General features: G+C 41.6%; 1 protein-coding gene across 3 annotated transcripts in view; it reads left to right on the top strand.

Annotated features, from left to right (window-relative positions):
• The window catches only part of ZNF638 (zinc finger protein 638), a 71352-nt gene that overhangs the window by 40750 nt on the left and 10734 nt on the right, over nucleotides 1–19868 (top strand). For 2 of the 3 annotated variants that reach the window (XM_077478070.1, XM_077478069.1), the window contains exons 15-22: nucleotides 360–401; nucleotides 1806–1943; nucleotides 3914–4039; nucleotides 4177–4211; nucleotides 5056–6298; nucleotides 12387–12473; nucleotides 17158–17220; nucleotides 18577–19432. In XM_077478070.1, the coding sequence (XP_077334196.1) occupies nucleotides 360–401; nucleotides 1806–1943; nucleotides 3914–4039; nucleotides 4177–4211; nucleotides 5056–6298; nucleotides 12387–12473; nucleotides 17158–17220; nucleotides 18577–19432 (2590 nt within the window). The remainder of the gene's footprint in view (nucleotides 1–359; nucleotides 402–1805; nucleotides 1944–3913; nucleotides 4040–4176; nucleotides 4212–5055; nucleotides 6299–12386; nucleotides 12474–17157; nucleotides 17221–18576; nucleotides 19433–19868) is intronic. The other variant, XM_077478071.1, reaches the window with a different exon arrangement.

The raw sequence follows: 19868 nt of genomic DNA, 5'->3' as shown, positions 1-19868 counted from the left end.
TTCAGGAGGAATTTTGGACCATGGGAAATTTTTTTTTCTTTTTTTTCCCTTCTTGGTACTACTTTAAGTGATATTAAAGCTTATTATAGAAAAAAATTATAATCTTGTACCTACCAGCTATACTTGGGGCGCTCCTGACTGCTCCTTATTCAGTGAGTGCCCCCATACAAAGTGCCCAAGCCATCCATAGACTAATCTGAATATGTGTTATGAAGGTGCCTGATAATTGGAAAAATATGACTTTAAATATCTTGAGACCGAAACCTGTGATTATCAGTAAAAATTATAGATGACCTTTTGAGCTCGAACAATTGATGTATAAAATTCTCACTCCATACTATAATTTTATTTTTTAACAGAATCGAATCTTTGCTGAGATCATTGAACAAGCTTCATGCAAGGTAACACATTGCTGTGCATTTATTATTACTGAAGTGTATTTCCACTTTTGCAGCCAGATTTTCACCCACCCCACTATGTTGTGTTCCAAGTCCCATAGCATACCTAAAAAGAATTTAAAGGCTAAGTTCATCTTTTCTAGCATGTTACCCCCATATTCAGGTTGTAACATATATTACAAATGCATCAAATTCCGCCTGGAAGAGTTCTCCATTCACAGTATTTTATCAATGGGAAAACAAGTCCCGACATCCTTTTGACTTGTAGTTCTCAATGAACTATCATGGTGCTGTTGATCGCTCAAAGTAGTTCACTGAGCTTCCTGTCATTGTGTAATATCGGAGGTACAGGCAGACAATCTGCAAGACAGTGAGTGGCATGTTAAACCCACAATCTGCAGATCGTGGGTGCAATGCTTTAAAGGTCCCTAACAAAATATGAATGCACTTTATTTATTTTTTCCCTGCAAAGAAATGTGTATATATAGTTCACTGTTACAAAAAACGATATATTGTTTTTTGTAACAGTGAACTTATCCTTTTTAAGATTTCTCTCTTGCCTTTCCAGTTGTTTCTTTGCAGCATGTCTGTATACAAAACTTGGGAAGTTGTTTAAAATAGCACGCAGTGTGCAAATAGGGGCCAGATTTAGTTTTTTTTTTTTTTTCATTTATTTATTTTACATACAAAGTATCCTTAAGTCTTGATAACACTTTAAGACAGAAACTTTGTTCACTGATGAGATTTGGCAGCACGGTGCAGACAAAGGGATAAATATAAATAACCTAACTCCAGTATCCTTAATATTTTCATAGATGTATTTTATATATATATATATATATATATATATATATATATATATTTAAAAAAATACATTTTGATCGAGCATTTACCAACAAGTCGGTCCATTAGATGTCGATAGATTGGCTTCTCATGAACGAGAACAGCTGTACATAGAGCAAAAGGCAGCAGGAACCGGCTGAGTTTTGATCCATGTACAGCTGTTCCCGTTTATCAATCAACTTTTCATGAACATTCTGATAGTGGAGCAGTCCCATTGTCAGAATACGACAGTGAGGAGGATTCCCACATCCACATTGAATGGGTAGATGTGGGAATCAGTTCAGTTTTTTCATTCAGCCTTCTGGCTGAATGAAGAAAGCTGAACTATGTATGGCCAGCCTAGGTTTCTTAGGTTCTTTTAACAAATACGTAAGCAACGAGTTTTAAAGTTATGCTATGTTAATAGGAACACATTAAACAAGTATAAAGTCCAGGTTGTCCCAGTTTAGAAGCAGTGGTAGAAATGCACTTTTTAAGGGGTTGTCTACAGTACCTGTAGTTTGAATGCAAGCCTTCACCAGTCTCTTTTTTTGTAATCATGTGATTGACTTTTTTCTTTTTCAGATCACGCCAACAATCTACGAAAAGTTTGTGCATCTCTCAAATCTGCCTGAAGGGGAAATAGAGGAGTTTGAGCTAACTCGTATCGGGCTTCGGTTTGGAAAAGTGGAGCATTATATAGTGATCAGCAATAGGCGAAAAGTGAGTGTTTTATTACTTCAATATGCACTTGGTGGCTGTAATGCATCATTTGTGTCCCTAATATAAACAGTTATATATATATATATATATATATATATATATATATATATATATATGATAAATAACGATAATATAAATATATGTCTGTGTATTTTAAATGTAAATACTCATGCTAGAAATAGTTGTAGTATTTGCAGGCTGATGTGTTTGTGTGGTGTAATGCTGAGAACAATTTACAGGATTACAAGAGCCAACTCAGGAGAAATATGGAACCTGCCATTGTTTTCCGTCTTCCGTTCAGTCTTGCCATTGTACCAACTCCTCTCCTGGACTGAAATGGCTTACTCTGATTTCACTGCAGTGCGAGCTTCTCACAGTGTGCATTAGAAGCTGTAGCACGTCAGACAAAGCCTGTCTCATTTCCTGGCTGAAGGATGTTCAGCATGGAATAGTCCTTTCTTCCCCAGCCCAACTGTCCTTGGCCTACCCCTTTCATTGGATTTCAGTTATTTCAATCGTGCAGACTGATGTCCGCCCATCAAGGCATTTTGGGTATTTGCAGAAGTACTTCCAAGAGCCAGGTAGCTGCTTGCATCATAGCTTAGGGTTCTGGAAAGAAATACTAAGGTGAGGGTGCTGTTAGATTTTCAAACAGATATGCAGCACCCTTCCAGTTTCTACCACCTGCCATGATCTTGCCTGCATTGCAAGAAGCAGAGCTTTGGTGATGTCACTATGCCAAACATGAAAACTTAGTGTTGCTAAACCCAGCACCCTGCATTCACTATATCTGGTCTCCCACAGTAAACACAACGTGGAAAGGCAATTAAAGTAAATATAAACCGCTAAATATCTTTTCTCATCGGCAGTATATAGCATTCTTGTGACTTCTTTCAGTGTCTGGTTAAAGCTTGTAGGAGGAGTTTTAACTCTCCCCTGATTGTCCTATGAGGCTGCAGGACCCCTAACCCTCTGGACAGTGTTGATTGGCCCTCTGCTGATCACATGTGCCCTCCCAAGAAAAAAAAAACAACTTTAGCAATACACACTAATCTGAGCATGTGCAGAGTGCTCCCAAGACTCGATAAGGAGATGGATTGGGGACAGTGGAAGAAGGGGAGAATCGGAAGACATGGTCAAATTATGTTTTTTTCACACAATGCAGACTATTAACCCCTTAGTTTCCACAGTGCATATAAAGAGCATGTTTTACTGCATATAAAGACTGATTTTACTGTTGTGGGTTTAGTAACACTTTAAAGACTTAATTTTAAAGTTTCATGTGATGAGTCATAGAAGGCAAAATATAGGCTGACAAAATTTCAGCTTCAAAGTGGTTATAAAGGCAATTTTTTTTTTTATCTTGATTCATTCTGTGCATTAAGATGAAATCTGTGTTCAGCAGCCCCCCTAATACTTGGACCCCGTCTTGATCCAGGAACTCTCTCTCCTGATTGGCTGAGACACAGCAGTGGGCACCATTGGCTTCCACTGCTGTCAATCGGTCAGAGAGCCAATGAGAACAGAGCGGGAGGGGCTTAGCCACAGAGCAGTGGCTCAGCTCTGGTTCCCCCACATAGCAAGCTGCTTGCTGTGGGGGCAGGAAGGAGAGGGTCCAGGTCAGTTGGGAGTGGTGGGGGGATCTGGGCTGCTCTGTGTAAAACAGTTTCATAGAGCAGTTAAGTGTAACATGTTTGGTATTTTTAAACAAAAAAAGGCTTTAATGTCACTTTACTAGCTACTTGACTATTTCTGGCCTTTGTACTTTGTTGGTGATCTAGAACCAACCTACATATAGTGAAGTCAGAAAAAAGTCTAGGCAGTTTTTCTATTGTAAAAGCAAAGTTCAACAAATACAGCCAGAATATTTTATGTGCACAGGTGTCCTTTACCTTGATAACCACATCTTTTGGTTCAAATTATATTAATGAACCTGTTTGCTCATCATAAATTTGTCATTGACTATGCAGGCAATCCTTCACATGAACAGTTATAGTGCTGCCAAGAGTATGCATGCTGTCCTGTCCCGGTTTCCAGGCCGTATTGAGGACACTGTACTGAAATGCTCTCTGGTTTCCAAGACCAAGCTACCCGAGGTAAGACCAGCCAGATGCATGAGATCTGACTAGCTGAACAACCACAAGCCAATATTCCATAGTGGTTGTGATTTGTGCGTTATGAAGGCTTGCACACATTTTATATCTTGTCTTATTTTTATTTTTTCCCTGTCTAGAATGAATATGAGACTTACTTGGAGGAGAAGAAGAGGTAATAAAAGTTTTATTTGATAGTGTTAATAGTCTGTTTAAAATGTAAAATCTACTTTCTCTGGCTTAAAAATCTGAACTTTTAGCAAGGGTGACCTTCTGAAATTAGCTTAGTGTCGTTTAAACCCAAAAATATAAGGGGCCTTGCACAAAGGGCAGTCTCTGTTTGGAGTCTGTCTGTTCAGCGGGGAATCTGTCTGCTGAGCCCGCTTTTGCAGAGTGTACACAACCCGTTCTCTACGGGCGGTCGGATATAAACAGACTGCCAGTCTGGGAAACCGATCCCCATCTGTCTTTAGTGGATAAGATCGAATGCCGGTGGGTGTCAAAACACATGTCCGTTGGCACCCAACACTCCATAGAGGAGACTGGGGTCTCGGTCTGAAAAACTGAGAGGCGGACCCAGATTGGTCCGCCCATGTGAAAGGGCCCTTAGACCATCCTGCTGTTTACTTCATTTAGTCATTAGAGGAGATCCGATATGAAAGACAGTTGAAGTATAAAATACTGTTTTGTACGTAGCTCTCGTTAAAGGGGAATGCAAATTTAAATTGATAAACCTTTTGTAATTGGGACCTGTCTGCATGGTGACACAAGGAGGAGCTCTTGTCCCCTGAATTCCCTCAGTCAGGTCTTTCCCATCACTTAAATTTGCCAGCATGTTACTCAGTATGTGAAACTTAAGTTTTGCAACCTTGGGACCCTGTAGCAGAGGACAGGCAACTAGGTGAAATTCAGTTTACTTGGACACTCACACAAGGAAACTAGACATTTTGGTCTGAGTGACCTAGTCTGAGGTAACCAGGAAGGGTGTTTTTAACATTTTATCATGTAACGCCTTCCAGCTCCGAGCCTGATCAAAACATATGTGAAGAAGTGGCCCCACCTCTTGATGAAGAGAGCCAGCCGGAGGAGCTGCCTGTGTCTGACACTGACGTTGCCGAGGCCGGTGGGGAAGCTGCCAGTGTGGAAGCTGCAGTTGTGTTTACTAACAAAGAAGTCGAGGAATTAGAGGACGATGATGACTATGAGGAAGCTGCGGAGGCACCCGAAGCACCTGAAGCTCCAGAGGCGCCATCCTCCTTTATCCAGCTACAGTCAGTAGAAGAACAACCTAAATGTAGTTTGTTTGCTCAGCCATATGTAACGGAAGAGTCTGATGTTCTGGTGTCTGTAGAATCTGATGAGGAAGACTGTGACACACAGTGTCATGAAAGCCTAAATGCAATACCAGTGATTGACAATGCAAGTATGGAACACATGCTGACAGCAGAAGACTCGGATTCTGATGGCAATGATATGGAGACCTCTGCCAATGTAATGTCGGGGGACTGCCCAAAACCTGTAGCCGAAGCCTCAACTGTAGACCAAAATGCCTTTGAACTAGATCCGAAGCCAGATGATTGGATAAGTGTCGAAGCATCTCAAGTTCCAGACGCGCTTTCTGAACCCACAAACAAGGAGTCTGAGGGTTCCACTGTGGCCACCGGCCCTCTCGGTAAAGAGGAGACTTCTTCAGTCAGAGCTGAGGAGAACGGCGATAAGGAAGCCAAACCTGAATCTGGTCGTAGTCCGAGGGATGCGAAGAGTAAACGTAGTGAAGAAAATGCCCATTGTAATGAGGATAAGTCTAGACAGAGGAGAGAGAGGAGCAGGCAGTCTTCTCATGGAAAAAACACAGATGAGTCACTTGGAGAAGACGAAGATCCCAAAGACTCAGAACAAGCAGCCATGGCAACAAAAGTACCTGCGACCAGGACTGCGAAATTTAATCCTCAAAGGGGGGAACTGTCTGTAACACTCACAGTGGATAGCCAGAAGTCATCTTCAAAGACACCGGACTCCAGAAAAAAGTATTCTGGAGACAGGGGATCCTCAGGAAGAGAGAGCAGCACCCCAAGATCGAGCAGTAATCGATCCAGTCCATCAGAGAGCATATCCAGTAACCCAAAAACTGGCACTGGGGCACACCAGACGAGGAGCGGTCACAGAGGTGTCGGCACTCAGGACAGAGACTCAAAAGTCCCCTCCAGATCACGGGACGTCGACTCCAGGTCAAACAGGAAGGACGACCGATCCAAGGATAGTGTAAGTTTATTTTATCATATTCTTCTGTCCTGTTACCCACTTTGGGGCTCCTTGTATTTGCTAATTTTACACACACATCTCCTAAATTTTATGTTGAACTATGCAAAGTTGTACACGGTTGTTAAAGAGGAACTGCAGTCTGCTCACATAATTTTGTAATGAAAACATCTTAGCCATTGTGAAGCTTCCCTCCAACCACTTTGCATATTATTTTATATATACTGTGATTCTGTACTTTCCAAATATGCTGCAGAAATCTCCCTCCACAGATTCTGGCTGCGGCCATTTTTACTGTGGGCAACTGAAGCTGTTGCCTGTTCACTTCCTGGATTTACACAGACACACAGCACATCTGCAGCTATCATTGGCCCTCATGACTCCCCCCCCCCCCCCTTCCTAGCAAACTCTCAAGAGAGCTGTGCATGATGTCATAAGCCTAGGCTAATGACAAGAAAAAGGAAGTGAGCTGTATAAGGAATTCACTGGCAGAAATTTTTTTTTTTTACTATCAAAGATAAAATAACAAACACAAGATTTAATAGATGGAAAGATTAAACAATTACTGAAAGTTCCTCTTTAACTGATCCAACTTTGTCTCCTGATCATATTACTTTTTAAAGCGAGTTACTGAGGAGTTATGCTAATGCTCTCCTTAGGTTACTTGATGCAGTTGAATAGATGGATCCCTGCTGAACCCAGCCAAATGTCAATCCATGTGTGGCCACTGTAGTTGAACAGAAGTCTTTCTACCGTTTTGACTTCTGTCGGATACTACTCGATCTGCGGCTGCAGTGCTGATCTGTGTCTTCTGACAGGGGGTGAGTTTCCCTGCTGTCAGAATGCAATGGCGGACCGGGGGGGACGATTCTCTCATCCACCTTTTGAATGTGTGGATGGGGGAATCTTCCTGGCTGATTGAAAAAAAAAAAAACTGAACCTATGTATGACCAACTTAAGTATACAAGCAGAGCCTCGGCCTCCCTTCCATGTTTGGCAGCTGCTCAGAAGTAATCACAACTACAAGTCCGTTATTGTCAGACAGACCTGACTGTTAGAATTACATTGCGATCAAGAAAGAGGACAACACAAAGTGCAGCACTTCTAAGTAAAAAAACAGGAAAAAGATTGCTGCAGTCCTATGAATAAATATAAAACCTGGAGAGTGCAAAATCCGGTGCAGCTGTCAGTGGTCGGCTTCATTTTTTTCCTTTTTTCTTTTTTTTTTTCTTTGTCAAAGCTTAACCAGTTGCCGACCGCCGCACGCCGATGTACGTCGGTACAATGGCACGGGCAGGCATAAGGACATACATGTACGTCCCTTGCCTCCCGCGGGTCGGGGGCCCGATCGGGCCCCCGCCCGGTGCCTGCGGCGGTCGGTATTCGTACGGGAGCGATCCCGGACGAGGGGACGGCCATTCATTCATGGCCACCCCCTCGCGATCGCTCCCGACGAATAGAAATCCCCGGTGACATCACTTCCTCTCCTGTAATGTAAACACAGGAGAGGAAGTGATGTATTCTCTCCTCCGTGTCGGTATTTTTCGTTCCGACACGGAGGAGAGCGGATCAGTAAGTTGCACCAACACTCTACACACACAGTAGAACATGCCAGGCACACTCACACCCCCCCTTTACCCCCCGATCACCCCCCCAATTACCCCTGCCCCCCAGTCACAGTGACACCAATGTCATTTTTTTTTTTTTTTTTTTTTTTTTTGCATTGGTGTCATTTGTGACTGTAATAACTGTTAGGGCAGTTAGAGTTAGCCCCCTTTAGTTCTAATGTACCCCCCTAACCCCCCCAATAAAGGTTTAACCCCGTGATCACCCCCCGTCGCCAGTGTCACTAAGGCTGGGTTCACATTGCAGCGGTTTATGAGAACGAATGTGATTCGCACTGCACTGCAGTGCAAATCACATCCGATCTCTGTGCGATTTGAGTTCAGCCATTCGCCGCACCCGCCGCAAATTCGCACGGGACCCTTTTTTTGGCCCGCAGCAGAATCGGATCGCATGGGTGTTCACACCATGCGATCCGAGTTTGCAGATCGCACTGCGATATGCGAACTGATCTGGGGGTGTCAGTAACATTTCACTGACACTCCCAGCAGTTCGCATAGGGCAGTGTGAACTGCCGCCGGGAGGCATGCGATGCGGGAACCCGCAGCGCATTCGTGGCGTTCCCGCATCGCTCCAGTGTGAACCCAGCCTAATAAGCGATCGTTTTTCTGATCGCTGTATTAGTGTCACAGGTGACGCTAGTTAGGCAGGTAGGTATTTAGGTTCGCTGCAGCTTTTTATAGCGCCAGGGACCCCCATATACTACCGCATAAAGCCCCCTAATTGCCCCCTAGTTAACCCTTTCACCAGTGATCACCATATAACTGTTACAGGTGACGCTGGTTGGTTAGTTATTTTTTTATAGTTTCAGGGCACCCGCCATTTATTACCTAGTCTCACTAGTGTACCCCTAAATTTAGGGGTGTCTACTTTCCAAAATGGGGTCATTTGGGGGGGGTTTGTGCCATCTTGGCATTTTATGGCCTTCAAAACTGTAACGCCCTTAGAAAGCCTGAAGGCGGTGCTTGGTTTTCGGGGCCCCGTACGCGGCTAGGCTCCCAAAAAGTCCCACATATGTGGTATCCCCGTACTCAGGAGAAGCAGCAGAATTTATTTTGGGGTGTCATTTCACATATGCCCATGGCATGCATGAGCAATATATCATTTAGTGACAACTTTGTTAAAAAAAAAAAAAAAAAAAAAAGTTTGTAATTTTCCCGCAACTTGTGGCAAAATATAAAATATTCCATGAACTCAACATGCCTCTCAGCAAATAGCTTGGGGTGTCTACTTTCTAAAATGGGGTCATTTGTGGGGGTTTTGTGCCATCTTGGCATTTTATGGCCTTCAAAACTGTAATAGGTAGTGAGAAGTGAACTCAAAAATTTACGCCCTTAGAAAGCCTGAAGGCGGTGCTTGGTTTTCGGGGCCCCGTACGCGGCTAGGCTCCCAAAAAGTCCCACATATGTGGTATCCCCGTACTCAGGAGAAGCAGCAGAATTTATTTTGGGGTGTCATTTCACATACGCCCATAGCATGTGTGAGCAATATATCATTTAGTGACAACTTTGTGTAAAAAAAAAAAAAAAAATTTTTTTTTTGTCATTATTCAATCGCTTGAGGCAAAAAAATAAAATATTCAATGGGCTCAACATGCCTCTTATCAATTTCCTTAGGGGGTCTACTTTCCAAAATGGGGTCATTTGGGGGGTTTTGTACTGCCCTGCCATTTTAGCACCTCAAGAAATGAGATAGGCAGTCGTAAACTAAAAGCTGCGTAAATTCCAGAAAACGTACCTTAGTTTGTAGATGTGACAACTTTTGCGCAAACCAATAAATATACAATTATTGACTTTTTTTTTACCAAAGACATGTGGCTGAATACATTTTGGCCTAAATGTATGACTAAAATTGAGTTTATTGGATTTTTCTAATAACAAAAAGTAGAAAATATCATTTTTTTTCAAAATTTGCGGTCTTTTTACGTTTATATCGCAAAAAATAAAAATCGCAGAGGCAATCAAATACCATCAAAAGAAAGCTCTATTTGTGGGAAGAAAAGGACGCAAATTTTGTTTGGGTACAACATTGCATGACCGCGCAATTACCAGTTAAAGCAGCGCAGTGCCAAAGTGTAAAAAGACCTCTGGTCATTTACCAGCGAAATGGTCCGGTCTGAAAGTGGTTAATTGAACAAGCTGAAGTTAGAAGCTGGCTCCCATGCACAGCTGCACCAGATTTTGCCGTCCAGTTTTAGTAAATCAACCACAAAGTTTTACATAGAAACCAGGTTATTAATGGCCCGTACACGCGACCTGAAAATCAGAAGATAGATCGTCCGTTTTTTCTTTTTTTTCTTTTCATGCTAGTCTCGTATTCAAAATGAGTTTACTAAAGTAACGAAAATTGTCGTACGGCACAATAAAAAATTGGAAGTGATGCCAAGTGTCGTAGTGTATTTGTATTGTCTTTTTGGATGGCAACTGCACTGATGAAAATTGTACGATCTGGTTATCGTACGAGAGTTTCGTGCTTGTCCGATTGGGATATTGGACGAATTGTCAAGATTTGCTCTCGAAAGCTCTGTACCAACAATCTGATTATCGTACAAGTGCTTTGAAAGCAGTATTTTAAAAAAAATTTGGACAATTTTTGGATTGTGTGTACTAAACATATTGGAGAACAACTACACCAGCTGGTTTTCATACGTATTTCTAAGCAGATCACTCACAAATCTGAGATTTTTCAGCAGCCATGACATGTGATCAGCACTTTTTTTTTTTTTTTTTTTTTAATCAAGTAGGCTTCTCAAATTTTGCATGCTTAAAGTGGTTCTGCACTGAGGAAAAAAAAATATTTTTTATGTTTAAGCTTTAAAATGTATCTCTTTAAATAAAACCGCTTACTTTTCCTGCATTTGTCAGTGAAGCATGTCCGTTTTTAGTCCAAAGTTTGCTTTTTATTCTTATTGTTCGGCAGATGTCATTTTTCTTGTGGGCATTTGAAGCCCACAAGCAATAACTTCCGCCTTTCTTCCTTTGTTAGGAACCAGCATGCTTTGCCGGTTCCCGTGCATGCTCAGTAGCTACAGCTACGAGCGGTGTAATTCAAGAATGTTAGGACAACGGGCGGTGTAGTGTCACATTTTGCTGCCTATCACAGGATGCTGCGGAAGTGACGTTGCCGCCAGAAATTGCGTACTGCGCATGCGCGATGCGTTCCAAACACTCGCGCCGTGCGTTCCAACATAGCAAATTACCGCCCCCGTTCTCATGTGAAGCCAAACGTGGCCGGCGTGATGACGTCACGTCGGCCAAATCTCGCGAGATTTCGCAAGTGTTAGCCGCAATGACTCCTGGGATTACTCGGACGAGATCCCAGGAGACAGTGCGGGAATCAGCGGAAGTGATGCTGATCCCCGCATAAACCCCGCCCATAGCCGCAGGGGAAGAAGAAAACAAGTGCATAGAACGAAAGGTAGGAGAAATAAAAATAAAAATGAAGGGGCATTGTGCAATATGTGGAGGTTAGGAAAAACAATAGCACTAGGATACAAAAATGTGTGCAGAACCGCTTTAACAGCTGAGATCTAGGTAAAATCCAAATGTTTTGCAAATTAACGCAAACCATAATTTCTGCGTAAATGGCAGCATATAATTCTGCTGATGGCCTTGAAAAGCTAGGACAAAGTTTCTGTTCTTGCATGCCTAGGATTTATAAGCAGTTTGATCCTCCTACAAAGAGCTTCTCACCAGCGATTTTCTTAAAGGATAAGCTCACCTTTTGGGGAACATATTACATGGCATAGATCGCTGCAGATACTGTCGATCTTTCGCCGGAATTCCTACAGAATTTGTATAGGCAAGAGTTAGCTGTAGGTTATCATATAGTTGACTAGGATGCATTCTAAAACGGATCCTGTGGTGACAGAATTTCAGCCATTGCTGTGTCTCATCTAACTAGGTGACTTTATACAGACTTAAACAAAGGGGTACAGATAAAAATGACTATACAGCTGTCTTTTTTTTTTTTTCAGATCTTGTGTTTGTTTATAAACTGGTAATGCCTCTAATGCGGTTTAAGCACTTTGAGGTGCACTAGGTCATTCACCATAACGCACGCTTTAGTACTTGTAAGAATATATCTTTAAATCCAACCTAAACTGTTACATGAACCTATATTATGTGCATTCCAGATGTTCTGTAACCTAAAACATTAAAGCCTTTTTTAGATAATCAGCACAAGGGACATAACTTACAAGTTTGTGTGATGTGTCCCTTGTGTTTATTATTCCATTTCATCTGTCCTATCCATAATCTGCTTGGCCTCCATTCAAAGAAGAAGCTGTAATACATATCTTAATCCTGATGTTCCTGATATGGTTAAAGGGTCTCTTTCATTTATTTTGTGCTACATAGCTTGAGTTATGCAGCCCTAGGCCAGAGTTCATGTGCGCTTTCCAGACTTTTGGGTATATAGAAAATAGATATATATCTAATGGTAATTGCAGTACTGATTATTTTTGCAGCCGGTTTGCTTTGAATCTGTTGGTGATGGCATAGGGGAGTCTAATCAGAGTACAGGTGACACATCCAGCTCTCAGAGTTTAATAAAGGTACATATATTTGAATCCTTTGTGCTGAATTACTAGATAAGATATTTTAGAAGTCTGCTGAATTTGCACCAAGGGGGCTCGTTCACACGTGTGTCAATACACGGTGGTGGTTAAGCGGCATTTATGAAGTGTTTTGTAAGCTTTGTAACTACCGTTCAATGCCTGCCAGGAGTATTACAATGCACTCTACACAGTGTGGTGCAGACAGATGCAGTAGCATTGTCTTAAAAATGAAGCAGCATGATGCTTTTATAAGGCATCAATGCTTATCAGTTGTCTCCATTTAATTCAGTGGTAACGCACCTATAACATTTATGGCACAGTAGTGTAGCTTTTATAAAATGTTAGCTGGGTGCTGGGGGAGAGGCAGTGGAGGTTGCTGTGTCCCAGAATGCACTGGGAAATAGAGATGGCACAGCTCCAGCAACTTCCAATTTCTACAAAGCAGCCTTGTGGTAAAACCATTTGCTTCTGTGTCCAGGCAAAAGTCTCAAGCCAGCCAGCAATACTTGACCGTGCCAGGCTGGAGCAGGGGCAATGAGCATTGTCAGTGCCTGAAAGTTCATGATCATCTTGACCTGCACCAAGTCAAATGTCAAAGATCAAAACATACGCATTCTACTTACAGAAAAATCACAAAAATGTCTTATCGCAACCTAACCATGCCTCAAAGCAGATTTCCTCTTCATCACTTTCCCGGCTGCTTGCATTGGTAAAGAGGAAATTATTTTATATTTGTTCCTTCCTTTTTTCTTTTTTTTTTTTGACTAGGCAATTGATGTCATACATCACAGGAGTGTCCAGGCAAAGAAGAGGGGTTTTCTCAGCTAAGCACATTCTCCTGCATGCATGCCTGAGCAGGGCAGATGGATTCTAGAAAGTAAATGCTACGTGAATCATCTGCCCTTGTTCAACATGGCCACTGCCTGAAATGCTTTGTGGGGGGGGGGGGGGGGTGATGGATATATATATATATATATATATATATATATATATATATATATATATATATATATATATATATATATATATATATATATATATATATATATTTATTTATATATATTTATTTATATATATTTATTTATATATCTATGTCAACACATCATGCTATAGGTGCATTCTTTAGCGTTGCTTTCATTCTTTATAATCCACACACGTGTGACTGAGCCCTTAAGAGATTTTCTGCTTTTGGTGAAATATGAAAACACATTCTGCTTCTGGGTAGTGGACAATGAATCCTCTACCCCTCTGATGCCTCACTTATCTGCTTATTTCTGCTTATTAATCCTTGTTCATGACCCTGTCCTCCTCCATCTTGTTTGAGGGGAAAGCAGACAGGATATCCTGGCATTGCAAACAATGCTAAACAATTGTCACTTTATTGTCCCTGCTTGGCGAGTAAGAGCAAGCAGCAAAAGATTATTCCACCCAAATTGAGGCTGATAAATTTAATACCAACGTCCAAGTATTTAAAAAAAAAAAAAATGATACCCTTCTACTTTATCTGAAATGGGGGGGGGGGGGGGGGGGAGGCTGTTCACAAATAGTTTTTATTTTTTATTTTTTCAAATGATTTTATTAAGAGAAATAGAATTACCATACAAAATTGGGTAACAGCATCCTTCACAATAATGGGTATGACAGTCGACTAATAACATACAGCATCCATTAAATCAATATTTTAGAGTGTGGTCCCTCAGTACAAGGTTTAAAGTGGAAGTAAACCCATCGATTTAAACAGTTTAAAAAAACAGTTACATTCCCGGCATGCCGGGAATGCTAACTGCACATTGGCTGTGCTCTCAACCAAACTGTCAAACCATCCAATGGCTGGTGTCATAATGGATCACATGTGCAGCACCTTGGCAGTTGAAGATTAAACAGAGGCAAAGATGGCATCTTCCTTGGCTGAAAACGATAGGGGAGTTTACTTCCACTTTAACTCGAAAAATGATAGCCAAACAAAATCTGTTTATATGCATCACTCTTGAAGGATATATCCATTTAAAAAAAAATAAAAAAGAGAGAAGAAAAAACTGAAAAGTAAACAAAACGACTAAACCAATTTCGGTCAGTCTTGAAGCCTGAATAGGTATCAAGAGTTCCACTTAGCCTCAAATACCGGGGTGGATTTAAACAGGTTTTTTTTTTTTTAAATGTATTTGTGTGCTCAGTATGAACTTGACAGACTTTATCTGAAATGAAAGAAAAAAAAAAAGTCAAGTGCTGAGTGCACAAATAAAATAATGAAAACTGTTTGTGAACTTTCATTTCAGTAAAGTAGGGGAAGGTTATAACATTTTCTTTGTTTTGCCCCCCCCCCCCCCCCCCCCTCTCAATCCTGTGTCCCATTGGGGAGATTTACTTCCACTTCCTGTCCCATAGCCAAAACAGGAAATGAAAGGAAATCCTTGCAAGTTAAGGGGATCCATTGTGTGCGCTAAACCCCCATCCATCCCCCCACTTCCGGTCACTAGAACTAGTGTCCCTATTGGTGGAAGTTTCCACCAATAGGCACACTAGTTCTGCTGCTAGACACTAGTTACTGTTACTGTTCTTGGGACGACCCAAAATATGGATTGTTCGTTTTAACTTTTGATCATAACCTATAAAGAGGGTGGAATCTCCCTAAAGAGGACACAGGCAGCAATAAAAACTTCACAGGTGTTCTAATCCCTCTCCACTCTATCCACATAAAAAAAAAATGCCTTTAGTTATACTTTTAAGCTTTAAAACCCTCTAACAATTTCCTCTTTGGAAGACCTTATAGCGGTGATCCCCTTCAATAGGCGCGCACACTGCCCGCTGGATTTTTTACGTTATGGAGAATACATTAGGAATGTCAGTAAATTCAAAACTTTCTTTGTCATAGAATGACCTCTTAATGAACCGAGGAACATGGTTTTCTATGACGAGCAAAAAATACATAGTTGGGTAATGTCAGCTTAAAGTGTTACTAAACCCAGTAATATGAAAATAGTTCATCACGCCCCATGTGTGTGATGTCAATATCATGTGACCTGACTATCTCTGAGAAACTAGAAGCTATTCTCTCCAGCATAAAAGACACAACTGAGCATGTGCAGGTTGGCTAATGCCTGTGTGTTAGTTGGCTTTCCCAAGCTAGACATTGCAGGGGGAGGATCTGTGCATACAGGATAAAATGGCTTTTTGTTACACAATGCAGAGGATTAACCTAAGTTCCACAGGGAGTATAACAAGCATGCTATGCTGCATATTTTTTTTTTTTTTTCCTGAATTTGCAGTATGTTGGGGAGGATTTGTCCAACCCTGTACTATAAATGCATATTAAATGGTTCAAACCAGATTTATTCAGAAAGAGTTGAGGTAGAAATGCTGTTTGTGTTTTTGGGGGAATTGACACAACAGTTTGAAATGTAGTCCCTAAATGAATCTTATAGTTTGGCGTAACAAAGATGGCTCTCTGCCTTTTGGGCATGCAGGTGTATCTCGGACAGTGCAGTCAGCAACAATTACTGTAATATAGCAGTAAAAGTCATCTGAGGAGAGTACAGGAGCTCTTCCCAACCCCCCAACCAAAAAGATTGTCGGCAGCAACAAATACTGCAACTGCTGACTTTTAATATAAGGTACTTGCCTGTCTTCAGCCTGCTTTGGGTGCAAGCGCTCTCACCTGGGGTAAGAGAAGCCGGGAGACAGCCGGTTTCGTACTGCGCATTCGCAAGCTGTGCTGCGCTTTGTGTACGGGCCTTCAGACTTCTGGAACTTGTGTCCCAGAAGCCTGGGGGGATCGGCGCAAACTTCTCTGCAGATTGCCGAGACAATCTGACCGGGAGTGGTTACCTGTCAAAACCAGATACCACCACCACCCCCCCCCCCCCCCCCCAAAAAGTGCCAGTTAGGGGGGGGGGGGGCAGGTAGAATAAAAACAAGTGGAATGTCCCTCATTTGGGTGAAGTTCTGCTTTTTGTCCTGAAGTAGGTTTACCTGACAGATTTCCTATTCTATACATTGGAATACTTTTCACGTATTTAATTTTGGAGACTATAAAAATCTGATTCTCTGTGGAGAATTTATATTTTTGTTCAAAAAGGGACCGGCTAGCAAATGTCTGGCATAACATCACCCTCGTTGAGAATTGGCATACAGTAGGAACAGTAGGAGGAAGTGTTGCCATTCATCTTTCCTTGTGCAGCCATAAATGAGATTTTTGCTGCACCAGAGAATCATTGGTCTTGTCCTATTGGTAATACAAGATATGAACTGTGATTTATTCCTGAACAGTAAACAGTGTTAAGTGTTTTAACAGCAGTGGTGATGTTATCCAATGAGCTTATTAACCTTCTGTTAAAGAGGACCTGTTTTGAGACAATATGTGGACTGCCTCTACTGAAACCTCCATTTTGAGGAAAGGGTTAATTTACGAGCTGTCATGTACACCCAAAAGCTTCAGTGCTTACTAGCCACATGCTTACTCTCTATACTGCTCTGAAGTATAGAGCATAAAATATTCAGGCAAGTAATGGCCTCCATATGCAATTCCTTTAAGAATGAACTCACACCTATGTATTGGAAATTGGATGGCAAGCTGATGCAAGCCATCAAATGTCGGCACTGGTCATTGTGTTTTTTGAAATAACAGGAATGTTTCATGCATTTTTTGACATACGATTATTTTTTTTCTTCTTTTGTCGTACAGAATTCATCGGGAAGGTGGGTACGAAACTCCACTCGAAAGAATCGCGGACAGAAATCAAAAGAGGTGAGACTTAAGTCTGAGCGGCTTTTCTTGGCATGTTCCGTTTTTATATATTTTTTTTTTTTAGTTGGCGTTTTTGTAAAAGACTTCAAAATATTGACAGCCTGTTGAAGTCACGCCTTTCAGATGCAACAGATTATTTCCAGTGTGCCTGGGAGGTCTCAATCCTGGGTGAGGAACTGACCATATAGAGCTAAAGAAAATGGCAGTGTTCATCCGTATAAAGGCTAGGTTCACCTTTGGGTAGTTTTTAAGGTGTAACATGTTCCAGCTCCTGCGGCATCTTTTTCCCTCTCTGCGTGACGGGGGGGGGGGGGTGTGTGTGTGTGTGTGTATCTCTCTGCAACCGCTTTTAGAATACAAAAACAATGTGGACGTGTGGGACTTCACCCACACAGCAACATCATTAATTCAGTTGCCTGTGAATGAATAGACTATAAAAATCATCAGGACACTGCACCCATGATCCACTGATCACAAATGCAATGCTTTCCAGGCAAAAAATAATAAACGCACTACTTTTTTCCTGCAAAAATATGTGCTTTAATTTTTTTTTTTTCATAAAGGCGCACTTTTGGTTTCCAGAGCTGTAGTTTTTTTAATTTATTTTGTTTTTTGCACAACTGTTTAAAAAAATCAGTTTAGGCCTGGAGATTGCATAAAACCCCCAAAACATATATTTTCTGAAAGCAGACACCCTAGAATAGAGGTGGCAAGCTCCATTTCCTCGTGGGCTGCATCAGCATTATGGTTACCCTCCAAATGGCTTGTTGTATCTGTTTAGACTAGATGTCCAGGGCACCCCATTCCCTTAGACATCAAGAGTCCCCTCCTCCCTTATCTTATGCTGTGGCCCGGAAGAACCTGGGGTGAAGTTGGGAAACAAAGTGCAAAGGCTAAATGCAGAAACAAAGGGGTGCTGCAGCTGCACAGGTCATGTTTTCAGGATTTCCCTCAGATGAAACGGCTGTTAAGGCAGTGAAACTGATCAAATTGCCTGTACAAAATGATGGGGAGCCTGAAAACATGACCTGTTGGGGCGCCTTGAGGACTGGAGTTGAGAAACACTGCCCTAGAGAATAGTGGTAGGTTCCAGTTTTTTTTTTTTTTTTTGCACAATATTACCGCAAAGGCAAAAAATTACCCAATTTTTTGGTAAAATATGAAAGATGAAGTTGCACCGGACTGCTTTCATTTGACAGGCGGCAGTCTGCTTGTTAGGTTTACACACCATTCTGATGGCTGCAGCCACCGGGTGCAATGTTATTAATGATTGGAATGTCATGTATTTCTCACTGCCCCCATCTCTTTATTCGATAAGACCTCCATTGATCAGTTATTCGTTTTACGTCTTTATAGGAAGGAGAAGAACCTTTCCCGTTCAATCTTGATGAGTTTGTTACAGTGGATGAGATTGTAGAAGATAATACAGAAAAGCAGAAAGAGGATGAGGAAAAGTCGGAAAATGGTGCCACCAAGAAAGGAGAAAAGAGAAAGGAAAATCATCCTCCATCTTCAGACCCGAAGAAACCCAAGGAGGCAAGCGGAGAGGCTCAGGAGCTTTCTTTTGTCACTTTGGATGAGGTCGGTGATGAGGAGGATAATGCAACCGCCACGGAATGTGCCCAGCATGAGGTAGCCCCATCCCAAATGACAGTAGACAAAGTCCACGCTGAAGACAAAGTACAGGCATTAGACAAAGTCCATACAAGTGACGGTCCCCCTTCTACCACAAAGGAGTCAAGTGTGTTGATGACATTAGATGAAGTTAGTGATGACGAGGAGCCAAATGGTCCTGCCATGCCGAGCGGCTCTTCCACCATCCTTGACAAAGACCAGCTCCTGACTCTTGATGAGGTTAGCGGTGAAGATGAAGAACAGACTTCACATTCTGAGCCATCCGTCCACGAGAAAGAGAACAAGAGTGCGAACCCGGAAACCCAGGAGAATCCAAAAGTCCCAGATGTCCATCCCCAAGAGAGCCACGCAGAGCAGCCTATGGTCACACTGGATGAGGTGAAGGCAGATGAGGAGGAGGAGGAGGAGGATGATTCCATAGATGATATGGAACACCAATTCTTAACAGTTGATGAAGTTGGTGAAGAGGAGGAAGATTCAGAGGTTAAAGAGGAGGCTGTAGCAAAGTCCCAGTCCAAATCCTCAAGTAGATCAGGACAATCCAATAGTAAAACAAGTTCTAAATTATCACAACCAGGTTAGTTTTTTTGTGTTATTCAAAGAAACTGTAGACTCTTTACAGTTTTTATATGTTCTAATGATCGGCAGTGCGTTTTTGTTTTCTAAAAACGGGTTGGTTGTAAGTTTATGTACATGGAGCCAGTCGTATAGACTTTTTACACACTTGCTTTAGAACATTCACACACTGATTAAAATGATTAAAACTTTGTAGTAAATGTATCTCGGAATATTTAGTATGTTTATACACACAAACAAAAAATATATATATATATATATATATATATATATATATATATATATATATTTATCGCTCATAAGCAGGAAAAAATTTCTTCCCTAGGCAATTGACTGTTGGAGTCCCTAGCATATTTAACCACCTCCCAAAAGGGCCTTTTCTGGCACTTTTTGTTCACATGTAACAATCAGTATTTTTTTTTTTTTTCAGCTTGAAT

Source organism: Lithobates pipiens, unplaced genomic scaffold, assembly GCF_037356315.1.
Source record: "Lithobates pipiens isolate NorthernLeopardFrog02 unplaced genomic scaffold, aLitPip1_a1.2 Scaffold_13, whole genome shotgun sequence".
NCBI classification, from domain to species: Eukaryota; Metazoa; Chordata; class Amphibia; order Anura; family Ranidae; genus Lithobates; species Lithobates pipiens.
The sequence above is the reverse complement of the archived record's forward strand: the minus strand, read 5'-3'. Positions and strand labels throughout refer to the sequence as shown.